The sequence below is a fragment of the Argiope bruennichi genome, chromosome 7, assembly GCF_947563725.1.
Source record: "Argiope bruennichi chromosome 7, qqArgBrue1.1, whole genome shotgun sequence".
NCBI lineage: Eukaryota > Metazoa > Arthropoda > Arachnida > Araneae > Araneidae > Argiope > Argiope bruennichi.
In genome coordinates, this window is record NC_079157.1 from 131,052,369 (window position 1) to 131,076,772 (window position 24,404).

The window sequence follows — 24,404 nt, forward strand, 5'->3', positions numbered from 1 at the left end:
CTATTAGCATGTTGTTGGAAAAATCCACATTTGATGGAATTATCTCATTATTTATAATAATAAGCTTGTAGTGGTATGGAGACGCGATTTTTTAAAGACATGAATGTAAAATGTCAAGCAAATACTTTTTAGAGAGTTGGTGTTAGTGAGTGACATTTCTTGCTGCCTAGTGAGACTTTTTAAAATTGTCTATGTTGCTTTTGTAAATTTATCTAGGCGCTTATTGTCTTTTCATTGATCACGAAAAATTTCTTTCAAATAAACTATGAAATTGTATTGTTTGCCTTATCATTAGAATATGTTCATCATAAAAAATTGTCAAATTAAAATCTGTTAAATATTCAAACTTCTTCTAAGATGGAAAAAATATTGTTTGTTTTTCTACCGAATCTTGGATTGAGTTATCGGTTTTGCATAGAGATTTGTTGAAGACAAGAAAATACAATTTCAGTACAATGTGTTCATCAGTTTCTCTTGATGACGTATTTTTGGTTTGTTACTATAAGGAAGTGAAATGATGCCACTGCACGTTGCTAGGGTGAAACCTGTTGTAAACGTGTCTGTCAAATTCCGCGGCTTCTCTGTATATCTGAAACTGTTTTGTTTTCGAGTTGGGAATGGAACGTTTCAGAAGTCCTTTAGCGGATACAGATCGAATATGCATTCATGCGGTTTTGTAGTTGAAACTTAATGTGGATATTTCTATCAAATATATGTGTGTTAGAAAGTATAATTAATCGAAGATATATATGATTGAATCAAATATCACTTCTACGGCGTGCAAGGTCATACTTAGAACAGGTTTCTCTGCTTGTTAGAGGATGAAAAAAGCATGAAAAGTAAATAAATACGAATCATTTTTGAGAAAAATGGAACCTGAAGAATTTGGAGATGTAGGTTTTACTAACGTTGGTTTAAAAGCTCGATCACCTGAAGGACATGCAGCCAGAGCTATGCATATCAAAGGGGATGAGTATATTTGGGTGGAAATACAAGAAAAGACGTTCAAAAATTGGGTGAATGAACAAATCCGACCTTTAGGTATGTCCATAACGAATTTAGCAACAGATTTTAGTGACGGGCTGAGGCTTATTGCATTAATTGAAGTTTTACAGAAAAGAAAATTGAAGAAAATAAGAAAGCCTTTAAATCAACACCAGTGTCTGGAAAATGTGCAAACTGCTCTTCAGGCTATGGCATCAGATAATATTAAATTAGTCAATATAGGTGAGTACCTTTTCCCCTGCTTTTCTTAATGGTTTTAATAAACTCACACCAAAATATGTGCTATTCAAACTAATTTGAATATTTTAAATATATATTTGTTTAATTAAAATAAGTGATCACTATTTAAATCTCTCAGATATATGTGAAACAATGCATTTAGCTGTAATGGTTTATTATTATTAGTAACAACTCAAGTTGAACTATTTGTAGAAAAGTCTAATAAATCTTATCTTAAAAATAAATTACTTAATGCAATATAGCTTAAATTAGGATAAAAAGTTATCTGAAATCAAAAATGCATCTAATTATGAATTGTTTTATGAACAGCGTTTCAAAAAGGATAGTATGTATGAAATAAAGCCTGAGCAAAAATTAAATATGCTTAGTCAAAAAAAAAAAAAAAAAATATTCTCACATAGATTTTAGAGGAAAAAAAATCTAACCTTCATGATAATTATTAGAAAAATGGGAGAGGAGATTCTAGAACATTAGTCTGTATATTAAACATAATGCATAAATTAAATAAGTTTCATTATAAATATTGAATTTTACAATAAAATAATGAAAGCTGTTGTTTCAAATTAAATTCTACTCGGTTATATCATGTACTTTTAAATCTACACCAAATTATATTTGGAAAATTTATGCAAGGTTCTTTTCTTATTGATTCATTGAATAGTAGTTAAAATGCAATGATATAATACTCTATTATTTTTATGTAGTGTAAATTGAAAATTAATTTGAATTTTATTTTGTATTTACATTTATTAGTCTTTGATTATTCCCTCCCCTTAAAATTTTTCATTTAAATTTATTTAAGCATTAAATTTACTTGATAAAAAACACTGAATATTTTGATTTTAAAGGCAATTATGAATGACTCTCAGATGAAATTTTCTTTTGCCAGATATTTGTATCAAATTTTGCTGAACTCCGGTTTGTGAAACTATCAAATAATTGTTAGCTTAATTTCATTTATTGAAAATTAAGTTAATAAAGTATAGAATGAGTATGAGACTAGAAAACAATATGCAAAGAATTCATTGAAACAGAAAAATTTAAGGTCTAAAATTCAGTAACAAATCATTTCTAGTTGTTATAATTTTTAAAAATTATTTGAATTTTAAATATAGCTCTTTTGGTTTGTTTTAATCTAAATTTTTATAAGTATATATGAAATCTATAAAGTTTTCTGTTATCTAGATTTGAAAGTAAAAGTCTGATCAAACCTATTTTTATTTTTCCTGTTGAGACCATGGAAATTTTTACATTCTAGAAAATGAAAGTATCAAAATCTATGAGATATTCTATGAGATATTAATAATTTGGTTTTTTTTTTAATAATTAGAATGTTAATTACCTACCTTCAGTAAGTGCCTGTCCATTCACTATATTAATAGTATTAATTTAATGATCAGTCAGATGAGCTATCTCTTATCATAACAAAAGAAGGTACGACTTTAAATTATGCTCATACATAGAACATGACTTGTGATGTTTTCAAAGTGGTGAAGTTAGTAGTTTTTGAAATTAATCTCTTTTAATAATGAAGGAGAATATAATGTTGTAGAGGTTAGATTGTTTGATTTAGTTCTGCCAAATTAAAAAAAAATGTGTGGGCAACTTGGAATGAGTTTTTAAAAAAAATTAAATTATTTAAATATATAATTACATTTTGAAAAATTATTGGTTATATTTTTTAACAAAGTTATCTTGCAAATTTTGGCTAAATTCTCACAATTATTATTATTATTATTTGCATAATTCTGAGAAGTATATTTCAGTAATGAAAGCTTTTTCATTATCTCATCAAATATTTAATAAATAATTTTCTTCCATTGTTGAAAGCTACAGAAAAAATTTTGCTAACTATCTGCTCAATTTACATTTTCAGAATCAGAAAATGAATTTTTGCACTATGGAAATGTGTTTATCAAAAGAATTGTATGCATAATTATATTTTTAATGGCATGTTTATATTATTGGACTTAATTTCATAAGGAATGTTCATATACACATATAAGAGAAGCTTTTCAAATAACACAACCTGTCACGATTTGATGCTTAAAATATTTTTTTTAGGGAATCATGAAATTAAAGTAGGCATAAGATATTTAATTAAAAATATAGTTTTCTAATAAAATTGTAAACTTGAATTCCATTTTATTTTATGATAAATCTTCAAAATGGATATCAATGGATAGCCATTGATATTATTTCCAGGGGCCATGAGCTTTCATGTAAAATAAAAATTTAGGGAAATCGATATTGTGATTGTAACTGGGAAACTGTCAAAGATTTTTTCCATAGAGAATGTACAATGAAATACTGCTTTAGCAATATATTTCTTCAAATTGAAGGTTGATAAAGACATACAATCTGTAATTATATATTGAAAGGTCATGAATTTTCATATAAAATAAAAATTGATGTAAGCATCAGTCTTAAGGGCCTCAGGGACCAATTTTTTAAATTTTATTAATTAAAAAAATCTTGATAATGGTAAGAAATATTTCACGTTAAAGCCTGATTTTATGCCTGTGTGTATATATATAATAGAAAATGTTTACAGTTCAATCTCTAATGTTTTTTTTATCTCGCTGTGTCTATTAATATAATAATAATAAAAAAGTGAGATTTGTTTTATTGAATTTTTCAAAACCATTTAAAAATGTTTTTTTTTTCTTTCTAAGAGTCTTTGTATTAAATTACTAGAAAAATATTTTGTTTTTCCAATGAAGTTTTTGTATGGTTTTCCAGATAAGACTTTTTTCTAAAGTTCTGATGGTAAATTAAACTATAGAATAGCTCCAATGTCATTGTCAATTTAACATATTTAGTGTAGTAAGGATTCATTGTATTCTAGCTTCAGAAATAATTAAATTCATTATTTTCGTTATTGTAAAAGATTATTCAATATTCACTTTACTGCTTTTTTGTTTTTCATCTATTCCCATTCTATTTCCCATAAAAAAAAAATACCTCATTTACTTTTTTATTGCAAAATATTTGTTTTTTATAAATTAAAAAAACAACATTATTATTATTTTTTTTAAGTTTTAGTTAAACTAAAAATACTTTTTTAATAAAATCATTCAATTTAAATGCATAGCTAATTTTGTAGTAATTATGTTGACATATCAGTATTAAAAATGCTTCGCGAGCTCTATTATTTTACAAAGCAGTACTGAATTTGTGAAAACCATGTTTTTCTAAATGAAGCAAACTTTTATAAATTACATTATTTTGTTTAGCATTTGTTATACAGTACAGATATTAAATATACAAGCTGTTACAATTATTTTTTTAGTTACCTATTTTTTCAGAAATATGAGAAATCCATTTATATTATTTACATAAAATATAATTTCAAATAAATAAGTTGGGGCTGTGTTTTATTTGTAAACTTTGAATGTGCATTAGTTGCAATATTCATTTTGCTTTAAATACATGTAAATGTTGTTGAGAAAAAAAGCAGTAATATCAGAAATCTAATTGCAAACATTTTTTCACGCTTCGGAGAAAACTTTGACTTCTCTTATAGCTTATTTTTATTCATTTGCAATGAATAAAAAAATGGATAACTGTATTAATTTTATAAAACAATTAAAGAAGGGACTACATATTTCAAATATAAGGAAATGATAATTTAAAAAATGTATTATTATTATTTTGGAATGCATTAAAGTTGCTCTCTTATGCTTTGTGACAAATACATTTTATACATCATACATTTATACATTTTTGATAAGACAAACATTTTCAATCATTGAAAAATAAAAAAAATTGTGAAAGTTTTGTTTTTATTCTTTTTTTTTTTGTTAGTGATAACAATCTAAATAATTTTGTCTATCTGATATTTCAAGATCAATAGCAGATTTCGTGAATTAATATGTGATATTAATCATGAATTTAAGCTAATGAACATTTAGAAAAAAAAATCACGCTGTAGCATATCAAATGTTTCTTTGTTAATAAAATCTTTTATAATGGAGTACAGATAGTAATAGTAAGATCGTATGTGATTTTATGCAGTGAATCATCATTCAAGTTGCAGTTTTGCTGTTAAATCATAATTTATTATTCTCTCCTTAGTACTGTAACCGGATATACCAAACTAAAAAAATCTTATCTTTTCATTAGGTAAGGTAAGTTAATAATAGGAGAAATTTAAAATTGTTAAGTGTACAAAAATAATTCTAGGGTTGATTGATAGAATTTTTAAGAATTATTTAATCAAGAAATGGTTTGCTCGCGAATGTGCATCTTAACCAAATGTTCTGCAATGTTTTAAAATGTAGAATTAAAAAAAAAAAAAAAAAGCCATACAGTAAATTTTGATTGAATTAAAGAATTTGGTTTATGTTCTTGAATTAAAAAAAATAAATAAATACAATTTTAAAAAAAATATATATATGTAAGCACTTAACAACAAAATTCACTTTTTAATTCACTTCCGATTTTACAGCTTTTCTTTCGCCCAAGTTAATCCGCTAAAGCGAAAAATTACTTTTTGAGTCTATTCAATGGAATTATTTTAATAAGAGGGAAGAGGAGGGATAATTATTGTAAGAGAGGTGTATTAGAGGGAATAAAAATCAAGTCTTTTCGTTATTATTTGTTTTGTTTTAGAATTCATGAAATTCATGAAACAAATATTAAAATTCCGAGGAGCGACACCTGTTTCTAAGCTGTAGCAAATTATTTTGATTTGCAGTTAAGGAAGGAAAATTATCTGAAAATATGTTTCTGTTAATGAAAAATATAGGATTCGATCGATGAAATTGATTACAAAAAGCATCACTCTAAAATAAATTATTCTTATTTAAATTTTAATTAAATAAAATTAGCTTTGTTAGAAACAACATTAGTAAGCGTGAATTTTCGTCGAAAATTGAATTATTTTGTAGTGTTGGGCAATTAAGAGTGATGCTCGAACGAATTTAAAGACATACAAACAAAGTTGGTAAATTTGTCATGTTTCGTAAAAAATGAATGTTTACTTGGTAATGGCGAGGAAGATAAAAGTTTACTATTGTTTGACAACGGATTCTAAAACCTTCCGCTCTTTTGCGCATGCGTTAGGATGGGTCTAATTCGTCAAAATAAGGTTGAGAGGAAAGATGAAAGGGGAAGATGTTTACATTTAACATTAAAATAAACTCGGATTACTCATGGATTGAATTAAAATAATATGGTTAGAAACAACACGATACTTATATAGATGTGAAAAAAAAAATGAACAAAAAAGTATCTAATATGCCTACAATCAAGGTCAAAGATTGACGAAGAATTCCTGAAATGTGCTCATTCTTCCGCGTCTCTCCCCTTAATGGGATAGAATTGTTGAAAAGGGGTCGTCTTAGAATACTGAAACGAACAGTAGGAATAAATATCACATTTCAAAACTTCATAATATGAAAATGTTTTAAGCTTTATTCGCCTGTTTTGTATTTCTTTTTTTGAAATTTGCTTCTAAGTACAACCATGATACCATGCATACATATAGAAAAATCACGCTGGACGTTTGTATAAATAAAACATAAATTTGTATAAATGCAGTAATTAAAATAATAAAAAGTGTTATAAGTTGTACTTAAAATATTTTTATGTTAGAGAAAATTATGAATGGAATTAAGTAAAACATTTTATATCGTAAAGATATAAAATTGTAGTTACTCTTTTCTTCTTTTTTTTTAATTCTGAAGTGCTGTAAAATTGATTTTTGTGTAATAACATGTGCGATTCGAAAATGCGAAAAATTTCAAAATCTAATTAAAAAAATTTCGAAAAACTTTTTCTTAGTACCTGTTACACAAGGTATTAAATACGCACCAAATTTAATGGCTTGTTCTTGTATTCAGGGCTTTGTGTAGCATTTTGGAACACTTTTGCATTGGGCAGTTAACATGAAATATTCCAGCTTGTAAACATTATCAATTTAAGAGTTAGTATTCATTTTAGGAATGCTAATCTGTTAAATGATTTTTTTTGTATCAGATGCTTATATACTGTTTTCTTTACTGTTAGAATTCATTTGTTCTTTCTCAGAATCAATTTTTGATTTCTTTCAGTTCTTAACCTTTGGAATTTCATCCATTTTTAATTTCTCATATATGAAGTATAAAGTGTTAAAATAATAATAATAAATCAAGCTAGAGTTTTTTTTAGACCTTTCTGACTTCGAAAAACATATTCCTGAAAAATGTCTGTCTCTCCGCCTCTCTGTCTTTGAACAAAAATTACTCTAAATCGTTTTGAACTAGACGGATGAAATTCGGTATACGGTCATTCAAATTTTGAGCAAAATACGTTCATAGGAAGGCTGTTTACCTCGCTGAACGACAGGATAAATACGAGGTGAAGAAAGCTACATGGATAAAAATTCGGTACGCAGATTCAATACGTATTGTATAAATATCAAATTTTGAGCCAAATCCAACAAGGGGTTAACTTTTTGTCGGTCTGCACTTTCAGAAACAGTTAAACCCGATAACTCAAAAACGCAAGAGTTTAAATGTATCAAATTTGGTGTGGGATTTTGTGCCTACAATATAGTTCTGTGTCAAATTTTTGTTCAATCGATTGGAAAAAACGTGTCTAAAACATAAATTCAGTTTCCGGATACTGTTAATCACCGAGGATCGCACGCCAGATTTAGTAAAAAATGCTAAATTTCCACCAAAGGTTAATATTTCGTATGATAATGCTATTTAAGGCGTTTTCGGGAATAAAACTTGTGTTAGAGAGTTCGCAATGAGGCTCCTTCCGTTGTTTGCGTAGGAGATTTCTTGGCGCTTTTAGCTGTCGTAGGTCAGCGAACAACTCTCATCTGAATGGCTTGCGCCAAAATAAAGGATGTTATGAGAAAATGGGATGGGTGAGAAGAATGCAGGTGTGTAAAGGTGATGCTTTCAAAATAGCTTTGTGTTCGTATTTTTCAGTTGACAGGTGTGTAGGTTTGAAATTGTAAGGCATCGGGAAGCGAGTAAAGCACATAAATGAATTTTGAAATGTTTACTCTGTGTCTTAAATATTCAATATCAGTTTTTCGAGGAGTTGATTTTCTCATAATTATGCCATAATATCAGTGTTTAGCTAATAGCAGCATTGCTGGTGAAATGCTTCTGGCCCATACCTTCAGAGGTGATAGATTCTCATTGGATGTGAGGAAAACAGATATCTTCTGGGGACTGAAAAATAAATAAATTAAATTGTTGCTGTGGCAGTTACCGTGAACCCTTGCGGTTTTTGTGACATCATTGCATAATGTATGCATATTTCTATCTACAATTATGCACTTTTTGAGTTTCGAAAGTAGTTCAGTAGATGACAGAACTCAGTTTCTAAATTTATATTTAGCCGGTCGTTAATGAATTTTAAAACTCTTTTATTGAGTGAGTGAAATAAATTAAAATGAAAAAAAAAGCCACTTTTAGACGATTGAACACTACTGTCCAGTGCCAGATTGCTTTCTCAGTTCAGTATGGGAGATGTTCGTCTACTGCTTGCTCAGTTAGAAGGAGACGAAATGAACCGTCATCGCGTATTCTTTCAAATTCTAATTTAAAATCAACTTTATGATTTAATTAAAGTTTAATCAGTTGGAAAAAGTATGATGGAATTTATTGTTATTGAACTAAAACCATTAAAAATGAAAACATGTCAAAAGATTTCATGTTTTTATGAATTGCAAATTTTTGTTTTATTTCCACAGCAAATTTTAGAATTTTTAAAATCTAAAACTTAGCAAAATCACAAGATTCCAACCATATTTCATTATAGTTTCATAAACATTCTGGAAATAATGATATCAGATACGCGTGTAGAATTAAAATAAGTGCGGGATCACAGCACATTATGTACAAGCAGTAGCAATTAGCACAACACAGAACACCGCAAAGCGAAATGAGGAAAAGCTCATGAAAATTTTATCCCTGTGAATATATATTGTGAGATTTTAATGGAGATTTCCGTCACAAGTAAGGAAATCATAGGGATCTTTTAAAAGAATGTGCTTAGTTGGACAGCATTTTATCCCTTCACTCGGAGTGTGGGAACCGCTGACTAAAGCATTTTCACAGAGCTTTTGTTGCAATTATTAAATAGAAAAAGTGGAATGGGATCAGGGAATAAGAGAATATTTTAGAATGAAGTTAATATGGTCTAAATTAAGATAAAACTTTAGAAATTAATTAGAATTAAAATTAGAGTTTAAAATATCATTATATATATATATATATATATATATATATATATATATATATATATATATATATATATATATAATATGCTTTTGAAATTTCGCGTATTTTTTAATTAAATATAACTCTAATTCAGGTGCTTATATTTACTATTAGTTGAGGTTCATGCGGGAACAAACTTATGTCAAATATAAACGCCGTTAACTGTCACATTCATTTCGAAGGTTTCAAAATTTAGACGTTTCTAGGAATTGTTTCTTCTAACTTAAGATGGAGAAAAAGTCTCATTTAAGTACATTACAGTTCCTAATTAATATATATGCTCTTTCCCCACTCTCACATCTGGTAATCGATATTCTAACTAAAACTTAAATCTGTGCAAAAAAAAACAAAACACCCTTTTAATTTTTTTGTTTTTGTTTTTCACCCCCGCTTAGTGAAATACTGAAATAAAACTGAAATCATACTTTTTGCTCTCGTTTAAAGCAGACAATTTGCGATTTGTTTATACAAATTTATTGGAAGGAAATGGCCTTCTGCCAGTTTAGTAAATTTTCTTCAAATTGAAGCTAAGTTTCTATTTTTTTGTTTTATGAAATTATAGACTTTTGGCTAATTAACTGAAATGAAAAACGTTACACACACACACACACCTCCAGGGTGTCTCAGGATTATTGGGACAAACTTTAAGGGGAGGTAGGAGGCATCACAAGGATTAAGATTTGCATAACAGCCCATAGTCGGAAACGTCTTCGTTCGGCAATATGATTACCTGATTTACGGATTGGCAGAAGGAAATGCATGAACAGCAGAAAGATTGTATCACGGAAGGTACCCACAGAGAGATACGCCGAACCGCCTGATGTTTACTAATTTGCATCAAAATTTGTGTGAACATGGATTATTACCAGGTAATAGGCATAGTTAGGATGGGCCACGAGTGACTCGAACTCCCAGCATGGGACAAAAAGTGTTGGATACCGTTCGAAGGAATCCGAGTCCCAGCGTACGAGCCGTCTCATTGCTGCCGTCGGAGGATCTCGGGGTTCATCGTGTTTTGCAGCGTGAAGGCTTACACCCAAGCCATTTTCAAAGAGTACCATCACTGCACCCCACAGATCATCCTGTGCGTGTGCGTTTTGCATGGCGGTATCTTGACCAATGTCGCCAAGATGCACATTTCCCATCCTACGTTTTATTTACGGATGAGGCGTACTTCCCACGAGATGGCGTGTTCAACCACCACAGTGCGCATTTGTGGGCTGGCGAGAATCCATGTGGGGTCTCATGCCATGGCAACCCCATGGCATGAGACCACATGCTACACAACATCGCTTTTCAGTGCGTTTTGGGGCTAGTGTGGTTGGCGAACTCTTAGTCGACCTCTACATGTTGCCAGCACCTCTACCGTCTGCAGATTATCTCATATTTTTGCGAGAGGTGCTAACAAACTTATTTGACTTTGTGCTGCAACATGTCAGACACCGTATGGGGTTTCAACATGATGAGGTACCTCTCCATTATGGCAGATGTATTCGTGAATATTTGAATCAGGTGTTTGGTCAGCCATCGATTGGGCGTGGTGAACCATCCACCACGCTCTCCTGATATAAACAGCATAAATTTCTTTCTTTGGGGCACTGAAAAGTGCTATGTACATAACACCTTTGGATTCCGAAATGGATCTGGTTGCAAGAATCGTCTGTGTTGTTGCAGATATTCAACAAAATCCAGATGTAATTGTGTGAATTTGCCAATGTGTGAAAATTCTTTGATTTTTTAAAATTGTATTTCGATTATAGCTTTGATTTGCAATGAACATTCAAAGATAATATTTGAATGCTGTCTATAGCTTGTATTGTGGAAGAAAAAGTGATTGAAAATTTCAATCAAACAGCTACTGGTTCGAAATTTATAACAACAATGAAAAATATAGTTACAAAGTGTATTTCAAAGTAATAATAAATGTTAAACTTGATAATATATAAAATAATCTAACTAGTATGAATATAAAGACAAATGTCCTGAATTTTTATAAGAGTGTAAAAATTATTTTTCTGAGGTAATATTTTCAGAAATGATATGTAACGAAATTTCTATTAATTTTAAATTATTTAAGTTTATTGAAATTTTCGGAAACCAGCTGAGATGTGCATTTTATTTGCTTTGAAATTATTACATTTAGACTTTAAATTTGATTGTTTCTTTTTATCCAATTATATAGAAGAATATGACTATCGTATGCAACTCGTAAGAATTTTTTGTACTAATTATAAATTTATTTGCTGTTTAAAATGATTGATACTAACTATATTTTATCTTCCTGTATGAAGACTTAAAAGAAATTTACATTTCAATTAGCCGTCAACAGAAACTGAATTGCGCGAAATTCAGTCTTCGAATTTCTTTTTACAAATCTTAAACATTTATAAATTTAAGGGCAAATTTTATTCATTATTCATTTTTTTTTATCCAAAAGGGCAATCGAGATGATCATGGGTTTTAATAATCCCTTTTACAAGAATTTAAAAGTTTTAAGAATAAAATAAGTTTAACAAAATACCATTTATACTATTACTGTTCATTTCTCAGATGATTCTGTTTTAGACCAGATTATTTTTTATGAAATTTTTTTTTACCAATTCATTACGGGGAAAAGTCTGTTATCTAAAGATACAATGTATTGTTTAAAGTAATCTCGATAGATTAGACAATGAATAATGCTCTAAATAATAATCTGTGGCTGGGATTCGCAAGTAATGATAAATTATCGGAATTCTTTTGTTTTAAATCTGTGGGATTGCAATCGTATTTTTATAAAATTCTTTCCTGTTATCCCTCTTCCTGCATTAGTCGAGAGAAAAGTTTTATCTTTTTTTAAAATATTACTTTCCATTTTTTAAACGATGCTGGAAAATTTGGACTTTTTCTGTTGTTTTTCGAATTTGAATGCTTTTATTTCGAATGTATTCTTTTGCCCCTATAATTCTGTCGTAGTTTTAAAATATCATTTGTAATTTAAATTAACCATTTGATTCAAATTAAAATCAGAACTAAAGTTTCTGCATTTTTTTAAATTTTTGAATTGTTTTCTTTGTTTGTTGCTTATCCCCTTTGGATTGAACACCAATTCAAACCAAGATAACAGATCGGGGAAAAAGGGGGTGCTGTAGCTTCTGAGGGTAAAAAGCAACCTTGAGCAAACGAGCGCAGAAGCCTGACTTTATCTCATATGAAGATGACACTTGCACACACGCTTGCACAGCTCCTATTTACAGGGGGGCACTTTCACACACCTCACAGATAGTTATTTAGTTGTTGTTGTTTCTTATGGCACTTGTCATAGATAAGCGCGCTGACGAAGCCAGCGATTTTAAGTCGAGAGAGCGTCTTTTGTTTCAGTAGCGCCATCTAGAGCCAAGAGTACGTCTTAGCTACTCATGCGTTACATTCGCTTGCACAACCCCTTTTTACAGGGGGGCACATTCACATACCTCACAGATAGAACACAGATGAAGAGCAACTCTACCCGAAACGGGATACGAACCTGGGACGTCCAGATCACGGGGAAGAGCGCTACCCCTAGGCCAGGACGCTGATGAATTGTTTTGTTTATCAATAATACATCGCTTCATCTTTTCTTGGTTAAGAATATATATATATATATATATATATATATATATATATATATATATATATATATATATATATATATATATATATAATATAACAAAAATTCCTATATTGAAGCATCAAATAACCTCATTAAAAATTTAATTAAAAATGAATTTCCTAAAAATTACTGTAATGTCAACTTTTTAATTAAACAAGGTATGGTTTGGGATTAATCCTTTACCTAAAATAAAAGTAGAAATTTCCTTGCATATTAGATCACTCAATAGATGGCGCTGGGAGACTACAATTATTATTTACCTTTAATGCGTTAGCTGTGTATTTTTAAAAAGCGGGAATCACAATCGAGAGCTTGAAATTTCCTTGCCTGCTGCTGGTATGTGCTTTCCTTTTTGTTTTCTTTAATGGTTTAAGTGTTTATTGTTATTTTGTTATTGTATTTTTACTTATTAGTGGTTATTTTCTTCTTATTTGTTTTTTTTTTGTCCTTTCTGTTAAAATGTTATATCTCTTAGGCCTAATTTCAGGGGATTTTCAGGTCACGAGGAATCATTATTAGACTTTCTTGTCTGCATTCCCTCACAGAAAATATCCCTTTATTTGAATCCCTGCCTGAGGGTGACCATTGAAAAAGTCTTCAGGACGGATTCTTTTTTTATTTGGTTTATTTAATTTTCTTATTAACTTGATTTTAATACTTTTGTCTCAATTCATCTGTGTTTTAGAAGTAGCTGCATTTGCGCTCTCTAAATACTATGAAGCTTTTTCTGTCACTTTTTTGGTTTTAGTTTGAATAAGAAATAATTTTTAGTTGCGATTCCGAAACCATTTCGTTTCATTTTCATTTTAGTTTCGTTTTCAAAATATTTCTTACTTTAGATGGGTTATTTATATATATATATATATATATATATATATATATATATATATATATATATATATATATATATATATATATATATTTGACGTGTTAGATTTGAAATCAGCTTATTTTGAAGCATTAGAGTAAAATTGCTGCGTTTAGAGTTCATTAATTAAGATTGCATAGTTCTTTATTAAAATTATTATTTTTAAATAATTTCAATAAATAAGTAATTAAATTTTCTAAAAGCAGTGAAAATTTAGTTTCCTAGAATTGTAATTATTAATCTAATAAAATATTTATTATTCATTTATTTACTATCTATAATTAATGAGTAATTAACTATAATCAACGAGTAATAAATCTATAATTAATGAGTAATTTACATTTTATAAATTTGAAAGAATAAACCACGGATGAGATTGAGATTTCTCTTTTCAAATAATTTGCCTCTTTATATTCATAACTCCCATTATCATTAATATGATTTTTTTATTTGTTTAATGTCTTCAGTTTCGTTATAATTTTACCAGTACGGGAGCAGTCCTTGTAGGTGGTATGTTTGAATCCAAGTTTTTAGAGGGGTGGAAGGGTGCACATTCTTTTTGCCATGACGAGTTAGGATTTCTTTGGATTATTAAAAATAAGAAACTCGTATCGGCGACTCGATATTCTTCAGTATAATACCGCGATATTATTTCAAAAAGGATAGGGTGTTCGTCCTTAAATTTGTTTTAAATTCTCAAAACAAATTTTCAATTCTTATCGCTCAAGATACATCAGTGTGCACTTCACAAGATAAACGAATCGGAAGAGTTCGTTGGAATCTATTGCTGCTCTGATCTAAAGGCAAAAGTATTATTGATGTCTGAATTTGGCAAACGTTTGTCTGTCGGGTTTGCGAAGCCTGGAGAACCGGCATACACATTATATCCACGTTTTAATTACAGTGCGAGTAATTACTTTCATGAAATGAAATGAAATAAGATATTTCTTTTCTCTATTTCGGTCCAAAGTTCATTGTCGTTCTCAGTTTTTTTTCCCCCCTGTATACGAATTATAAAATATTGTAGTCGTCAAAAATTCGAATTTGAGATTTTGAAAATCTTCTCGTTTTTGGTTTTCCTGAGTTTGAAAAACATTATGTCTGTCTGTCTATCTGTCTGTGACAACCTAATCTGTGATAACTTAAAAACTCTATGAGCTAGATGGATGAAATTTTGTGAAATGATTTTACACCAGATTTTTTTTATTTCTATCAAATTTTGTGCAAAATCCATTCAGAGAGGTAGTCTGTTCTTTCTGGCTGTTGGAATATAAATGAATACGAGAGCTACAAAACAAAATGAGCTAGATGGATAAAATTCGGTACGCACATTTAACATGTATTCTGTAGACACTCATCAAATTTTGAGCCAAATCCAACAAGGGATAAACTATTAGTCGGCCTGTACTTTCAGAAACATGCAAGTATCTTAAAAATACATCATATCAAATATATCATAACTTTTATATGTGACTTAAATATATCATATCAAATTTGGTAAGTGATGTAAGTGTAATTCTGTGTCAAATTTGTATTTCGTTCGGATGAGAAAAACGCCTCTAAAACAGAAATTCGGTTTTCGGTTACTATTAACCGCATGCCAGGAATGAATCGCCAAGGATCACAATATAGAATCAGTAAAAATGTGAAATTCATACCAGAGATTTACATTTCATAACTATTTACGTCAGTGCCATGTGAGACTTTTTCTGCTTTACAGTTTTTTTGCGGAGTGTGGGAAGAAAGTTTTAGTTTTGATTCTGGTTGTCTTTTTAGAAACACATTTGTTTTATTGGATGTTCATCTTTTTTGTAGAGGTTACTGTATGAAAAAAAATTGCATGAATAATTTTCTTAAAACGTAATTCAGATAAAAATTTTTATAAGGGAATCAATTATATTTGTAAAATGTTAAAAAAAATGCTAATGCTTATTAAATGAATATCTTATTTGATATTCATTTTTGGACGAGCTGACTGCGCGAAGATGAGAGCGGAGAAGGAAGCTCTTACATTTTTATCTGTCGAATTATCATTTCAACATTCACAAACTTTTTATAACAAGAAATTTATTTAGCGACCAGCTTGTCCGTCTAGCTTATTGATGTTAAACTAATAATAGGGAGCGCATTTTTTAAAAAATTCGCCATGTTGATTGACACGAAATGGTCTACTTCAAATGACTGCATAAGAACTAAGGCGATCATTCTACTTCTGAGTTTATTTCCAGATCTTCATTTTAACACTGGTGACTGATGTTTTGAAGGATGAGTTTAAATTTCATCTTAATATTAAAAATATGGTTGCAGATTGTGTAAAAAATTCTTAAAAATAGATGAACAAGTTTTAAAGAACCGAAATGAAATTGATATCATTAAAAAGTAATTTTTTTGAGTTTTAAGATGATATAAAGATGACTTTTATGAGAGTTTGGGAAGACACATTCGCATCGATTGCCGTAGGCAAGTCATAGCGACTCTGTGTTTGGTGACAGTTAAGCCTATTTTTCTGTTCGAACCTGATGTTTATTTCTGTCATGATTTTTTACATCTTCTTTCCTCTGACTGCAAAGGAGTTTCGGTGACAAGACGAGACCTCCTTCTGGTATTTCTAATTACATTTTGCACTGCTATTCATTAGCGAGGCGAAACATTGAATCAAGTTTAGTTGTAAAAATATTTATTGAAGCATTCAGAAATCTCACCTGCGTCTATTTATTTATATTTGACTTTTGCCATTGGATCATTTCAAGAACGATCACTCTGCCACGTTCGTTAGCTTTTGATATATATAGATACTATTTATTCAATATGTTTCAAATACCATAAACTACATATGTGTTATGTGAAATTTTTTGACTACTTAGGGATAAGCTTGGATTTCTTCTTAAATTACAAACCTTTGGTGAACATTTTTTTCAGCATTGCAAATTTCTGAGATGAAGGGATAGTTTTTGGATATGATCTTACCCCTGTCGGAATAGCAGCCGACATCATTTCACATTCATTTCTCACTATATGCAAGAGAGACAAACATTTGTTTGTTTTCATTGTTTCTTTGTAGCAGTCTTTGAAGAGCTTTCTTTACCATTCTTCATCCTCTTAATTCCATTTCGAAATAGCATCATTGATGAAGCAATCAGTTGTGATTAAAGATTAAAATAATAATTACAGAGAGCAGTGTTGGATTAAAAATGGAGGTCGAGATTAATAAACTTTATTTCATGCGCTAAAAATCGACCCATGTTATTGGAAAGAAAATGTTATGCCGTTCAGAGCCGGTCTTCTCTATAAAGGGGCCTGGACGTAAGAAGCCTTTTGGAGCCGTAAATTTTTTATAAAGTAAAAAAAAAAAAAAAAAAAAAAAAAAAAAAAAAAAAATACAAACAGAATATATAATACTATTGCGTGTTTATTTATTACTTGATTTTGTTTTTGCTATTAAATACTTCAGAAAAATTACAAATTTTTTGTAATTTTTTTTTCAATGCTTAGTACAGCAGGTGTATTTAAGCGTGTTTCTATGTTTTCATTGCAAGATTGCACAGTTTGTGTTTAACATTTTTCTCCAATTGGAACTTGAATTGTACTTTTGAAGTCGAAGCAATATTATTGCCAGAATTGCTTCATTGAGACGAAAACAGATCTACTTGTGGCTTCTTAAAATTTAGCTTTTATTCTATTTCTTTTTCTGCCAATTTTCTTTTTTTTGATACCTAGAGGGATATTTCCTTGGCATCGGCACGATTAAATCTAATAATATTAAGCATTTTATGGTATGAATGATCAAAATACATTATGCAGTCTAATCTAGAAGATGAGATAAATGGCCGTAAATCTTCTTTGCTTATGTTGCTCACTTGCATCAGACTTTAACATATTATTAAACTTCATATATTTTTAAACCCTTCGATTGTTCCAGTTAAATTTTTTCCTCTCTTTTTTCGATATCAGTATTTTTATTCAGAACATTGTTTTAGTTTTTCAACATGTTAGGAAACGGGGCCCGGTGCATGTATCCCCCGCACGCCCTAGATGGCCGGCCCTGATGCCATGTTACGATTCTCATGTAAGATGTTTATCCTCTGGCACATTTTCCCACTAACAGGCAAGTGCTTGAAATCTTTCTCTGGAAAAATGTTTTATTTGAAGATTTGGCAAAGTAAATATTGTTTGACAACGGATTTTAAAACCCTTAGTATGGGTTTAATTCGTCAAAATAGAGATGTTTACATTTAACAATACAATACACTCGGATTACTCGCGTACTGAATTAAAATATTATGGTCAGAAACAACACAATACTCATATACACATAAAAAAAATCGAACAAAAAAGTATCCAATAGGGTGAAAATCAAGGTCAAAGAATGACGGAGAATTCCGGAAATGCGCTCGTCCTTCCGCATCTCTCCCCTTCATGAGATGGAATCGTCGAAAAGGGGTCGTCTCTGAATACGGAAACGAACAGAAGGTGCTCTTATTTACGACGGATTATAATGCGTTTATTAATAACTTTCCATTTTTCAAAAAATGCATAAATCAATATTTTTTTGAGCTATTTATTTTCGTTTTTACTCTTAATAAAAGTTTTAAAATTAAAAATATTTTCATTTTTTATGGGGGGGGCTATTTTAAAAATAGCTTTTTTTAAAAAAAAAGTTTATACTATATATTCCAAATAAAAAAAGTTACTGATAGTTGGAATTATTCCCGATTACTAGTAATAAATAATATCGATTTACTGGAGATAAAAGTTTTCATCCCGTTACCTTATTTCTCAAAATTAAAAGTTTACGATTTTTAATAATTAGTAATATTTATTACGAGGTATCTACACGTCTTTATTTGTTGACCGCTAATAATAATAACAACTACGTTTATTTATCATAGACTGCAGGAGTTCGTTTTTCTGTGAAATGATTAGCTTACTGCAACTGGGTACTTAATATTTTGAGGAAGCGAAGCTATTTTATATATTAAATCTGCATTGTGCGATTTTCCTATTTTTATATCACACTTGTAAACAGTTCTGTATACATCGTTGTTAGAAACATAGGCGAGTTTCATGAAAATAGATGTTTGGTTTAAAATTTCAATTAATATTAATTGAAGCAGATGAATATTCTGAACTTAGCAAACTCTCTTTCGTGTCTTATATGCTGCCATTAAAAATGGGGAGTAAAAGTAACCAAGCATTGGAATTTTGCAAATGCAGCAACAACAAGAAGAGGGTAGGGACCCCATAAACAGAATTGTTCACATTGCCAAAAATTAATAAATAGTTAATGATACAATACGCATTCTATTAATCAGATTCTACTTCTCTGCATTGTCGCATAATTCATGCTTCAACCACCGTTAACTAAATCTGTGTTATGCGAATATGAAAAATATAAACTTTCAATTTAAAAACTTTAATTAAATGTTTTGCCCTTTGATTAAATATTTTTTCAATAATTTATTTCTAAAAAATTAATTTTAAAATGACAACATTTTAATGTGCAGGTTTAATACGTAATATATTTGACACATCATCCATGCCTTGTAAAAGAATGGTGGAATTCATTCGTCTAATTGTTGACGATGGCCCCATGAACTTGAACCTATTTTTAACAACTCGCTGCAGTTTGGAGCTATTTGAAGAATGCGTCTTGACCCCGTAAGTGACGAGGAAGTTGGCGCGGAGGTCATTCCTCTTCGGCGCAGGTGAGCAAGAATTCAAACCGGTTTGGAATCGACTGTCATAGAATCGGCATCTTATTTGGCGCGTAATTAGGGAGTCTCCTCACGAGACGTAGAAATTTTGTGTCTCGTCTGCTCTGTTTTTGCAGGCTGCTTTAAAAACTCACTCTAGGTTTCACTCTCGTTCAGCGCACAGAAGATCCAGATAAAACTTTCTGGAATTTGAGTTTTTAATTTCTCGTGTACGAAATGTAAAGTATTGTAATCATTGAAAAATTCGAACTGGATATTTTGTCGAATCCCTACGTTTTCAGATTGGATTGGATGTGGTAATTTACTGACGCAAGATCCTTTTCTTGGATATGCTGCACCGAAAACACGATTCACTTATTGAAGTTGTGTACTTAGTTCCATAATATTCATCTTAAAAGCTGGTAAAACTGTGAGTACAAGTAAAATAGTAAATTTAAATTTCATTAAAAATTCCGATTTTTTTCAAGAATAGAAATAAATTTCAGTGAGGTTTTTCTCCTAGTAAGGAAAACAAATTAAAATCAGACGAGTTAAAAAAGTTGATACGATCTCTGGGAAAATCGAGACACTCAATTAAAATGTGGCTTTTAGTTAGTGGAACATTGCATGAGCCGCAAACGGGTGGAGATTCTCCAAATAGCAAGTGTCTGTGTGTGATACGTGAATGGGCGATACGCTGTCGAGTTAAAATCACATCATACTTCTGGTTGAAAGATGAAGTCCATGGAGTAATATAGGATTTTACTTCGTGGAGTTTATTATTTACTTCTTGATTTCAGTCATTTTGCCAATTCTTCAGCATCCACTTACGTAGTGCGCTCTTGATATCAATATAATGAAGAGGCCGAGGACGATACGTAGTAGCAAATTTAGTTTTTAGAACGTTTTATAGTACACGTTTTATAATATAGTTAGTACACGTTTTTAGTACATAGAAAAATACATTTTTACCATTATATAAAAATCTGTCTGTTAAAAAGGTAATTCAGAAACGGATGTAGTTTGGTATAAGGTCTTTATACCAAATTTGTAGATTTCTGTCAAATGTTGTGTAAAATCTATTCTGAGAAAGTCTGTCTGGTCGAACATAATTACAAAACGAAGAAAGCTGGTTGGATAAAATTCAGTTTGCCGATTTAACATCTACACCGTAGAGACCCGTCAAATTTGAGCAAAATCCAGCTAGGGGTTGAACATCTGTCTGTCTGTTCTTTCAGAAACATGTAAACACGATAATTTAAAAACGCTATGACTTAAATATATCAATTGTTAAAACAAATTCACTTTTATTAGAGAGTATGCGAGTAATTTTGGGGAGCCCACTGCCACTGATTCGATCTTCGGAGGATAGCATTGTTATATTTGCTCGAAGTGTTGGAAACACTCTTTGTGTTTTCCTGTAGAGGTCGAATTTTTTCATCAATACTTCCTGGATAAACCGAAATAGTCTCGAATTTTTAACCAAAATAATCTAAAATAAAATAAGGCTTTTACGGACTGAAAAACTATTCCGACACTTGAGTGAACCATGTTTGACATTTAAAAGATTAGTTAATAAAAATTAAATAATATGGAATTATTCTTTCCAACTTTTACCACGAGTATAAAATGATCTCGAATAAATCAAGGACGTCTCTATTTTAAAACTTCACGTGCGTCCAATGTTTAACCTCCCGGTTTTGATGAAAGTATTCATCTTTAAAAATTTTAATTAACAATAAATTCACGCGAAAGGTTTTAAAAAAAAGATTTATTTGACATAGTTTTAAATATTAATTTTCTGGAGAATTCTCGTCTCAAATTTGTTATTTTGTACATGATATAGTCAAACTACTGTTGCTTTGAATATTCCGGTAGTGCTGACTATCTAAATCTAAATCTGGCGATTAAGAGGGATGTACTGTCTAATTTGAGGCTGTCAAGCAATCCTGGACGTTTTGTTTCTTTCATTCTTCGTATTATCGATATCGGAATTTATTTTTCTTACTCAGAGAAACTTCCCCTCGGTGTGTGTGTGTGTGCTCCGCGAAATAAGGATGAGATGTTTCCGGCATGGTGCTTGGATCTCGCCACCCTGGAGGATACACGAAAAGGGGGGGGGGTCTGGCTCCTCCTATCGATGACGGGCCGTACTTCCTTAGGGAAGGGTTGTACCGTGGCCGGTGATGGTCCTTAGGACTCAACCACAGTTCTCGCCAGTGTTGCTGTTGCGGCGGTCCGGTCATTCAGTGTTTATTATCCGCGTGCCTTCGGGCGGGTCGGAGAGTCAGTGACGTGACTTACTCAGAGAAACTCAGAGATTACAATGCTCGTCTGTCCTGGCTAATCCGGGAAGTATGATAGCCTTGAATAAGATTCAAACCAGTTGTAAAATGGTAAGGAAATAACTTAATTTATTGATTTTTAATCAGTATTTAAAAATTTTTTTGCGATAAACCCAAAGTGAAGGAAGATTCCTTCATTCCGGTGATATAAGGAATATAAAATTTTACTTTCCATCCTCATTCCCCCCCCCCCCCCCCTTCTGATTTCATTAGGGCTAAAGCTGAGAGGATGAAGAAGGAAAGAACAGAAAGCCATCTTTTTTTAATCAATGTGATAAAAGTTGAGATTAAAAAGCAGAGCAATTCCGAATTTATAAATAACTAAGCTGTGCATTAAGATGGGACGATAATTCACGTAATGTAATTATCTTTCCATCTTTAATTATAAGAGAGTTTAAAGGGAAGAAAAATTTCTATTCACTATTTCATACACGCACGCACGCACATATATTTTAAATAAAAATTGCTGAACTCCAGTCAACTAAATCAATCACTAAAACTGACTAATTTATGAAATTTAAAAATCACTTTTCTATAAAAATTATCGTTTTTAGACCACATCGGTGACCGTCTCAAAGAAGATACGTCAATCTTTTGCAAGGTTTCTCGACAGCGATTGGCCTATGGTTATGAAAATGTTGATTCTTCGAAAATTTATAAAAAAAACTTCATAAATGGGTCAGATTTGATCGCAGAAGGTAGAAACGTTTATTTATTTATTTAAAAGTTGAAGTGTCAAAAATATTTCTATGACTATGATTTCTTAGGACCAAAAGACTGTATAAAATTTAAACTTTTCCTTATAAACTAATAATTTTTTCATAAGTACATTTATTGACTGAAATAAAATAAATTTTTATTTACATCATTTAAATATTTTGAAAGTAAAACTAAAAACTGAACTTTACGATGAATAATAGACATTTTTGTTGAATAATTCTTTAAGATATTATAATTTCTGTATAAATTTAACCTTTCCACTTTAATTTAAAGCAGAAATTTTATGGGCGCTGACAGAAAATTAGAGAGAGATGTAAGTAGTACAATGAGCAGAACTGTTTAATGTCTACATTATAGTATGACTGAATTATATAACTATCAAAATCTGAAGCTTAAAAATATTTTGCAGTAAAATTTATTAAAAGAACAAGTTACATTAAATATTTAATTGAAAATTTTAGCCAACATTAATATTGATGGACCGGCTTCTTCTTCTTCTTGCGTACAGCCGACCACCCCGCCACCACTGAACGTAGCAGTATCGACAGGATTTGTTGTGGCCGACTGCTATCTTGAGTATTGTCCATCCTTTCATTGACCGATTTGTCAAACTGACATTCTCCTCTAGGTAATTGGCCACAAAGTGGTCAATTATTGTCCTTCTGCCTTATCTACAAACTCTCAAACAGTTGGTAAAAAACTGACAATTTTTGACATCATGTCCTTCAGAGTTTTCAGATTACCTGGTACCATCAGTACTGTACTTAAGTCATTATTTATAATTTTCAGATTTTTTCTTAACTCCGAAATTTCAATACATTCCTTTAAATAGTGGTAAACAGTACCGATTCCTCCACAAATGCATTTATTGTCCTGCATTCTTCCAAATCTTTGGAAATATGCAGGAAATCTCCCATGTCCTGATATAATTTGAATTATCAGTGGATGGTATCTTCTTATTTTTATTTCTGGATTAGGAATAAAATCGAAAGTTACTCTTCCGTTCTTGGACATATACCATCTGTCAAACCATTGCAGCTTTATTTCTTCTCTTATTTCCCATTTTAAGACGCCATTTGATTTGGGGACAACCATATCAACACCCTCTTTCTGTGCCGCCAACTTTGCATATTGATCCGCCTTTTCATTACCATAGATCCCAATATGGGCCTTAACCCAATTCAACTCTATCCACTTGTTAGTTTTTACACTTTTTATCTTTTCTTTTATCGTCCATATTTCCTTATTACAATTGTGAGAAGATTGTATGGCTTGTAGGACTGAGAGAGAATCTGAAAAAATTGAGCACTTCTGTCCGTCCTCCACCCTTTCACAATATTCAATGGCCATCTTTAAAGCTTGCACTTCTGCCTGGAAACTTGTGGCATGGTTCGATAATTTCACAAGACTTTTATCGATCTCTTTCCCATAGTAGTATACTACTATTGCAGCTCCTACTTTATTTTCATCTTTTGAACCATCTGTAAAAATTTCTATTCCATCCATATCTGGGATTTTAACTTGAAAACCATGACTAAACCATTCTGTAGGATGTTGTTCGAATTTGTCAAAATACATCTCATAATCATTTTTGCTGAAGCATTTGTTTCCTATTTTAACTTTATTACTAGAAGTTCTTATTTGAAATTTAGTGAAAATTTCCGTTGCTCTGAG

The 24,404-nt window shown here is 30.7% G+C and overlaps 1 protein-coding gene across 1 annotated transcript in view; it reads left to right on the top strand.

The window, feature by feature from the left end:
• Nucleotides 1-551: 551 nt before the first annotated feature.
• Nucleotides 552-24,404, top strand: part of LOC129974972 (filamin-A-like) — a 127,732-nt gene continuing 103,879 nt past the window's right edge. Inside the window, exon 1 of the mRNA XM_056087798.1 lies at nucleotides 552-1,227. Coding sequence (XP_055943773.1) covers nucleotides 870-1,227 — 358 coding nt within the window. The 5' untranslated portion in view covers nucleotides 552-869. The remainder of the gene's footprint in view (nucleotides 1,228-24,404) is intronic.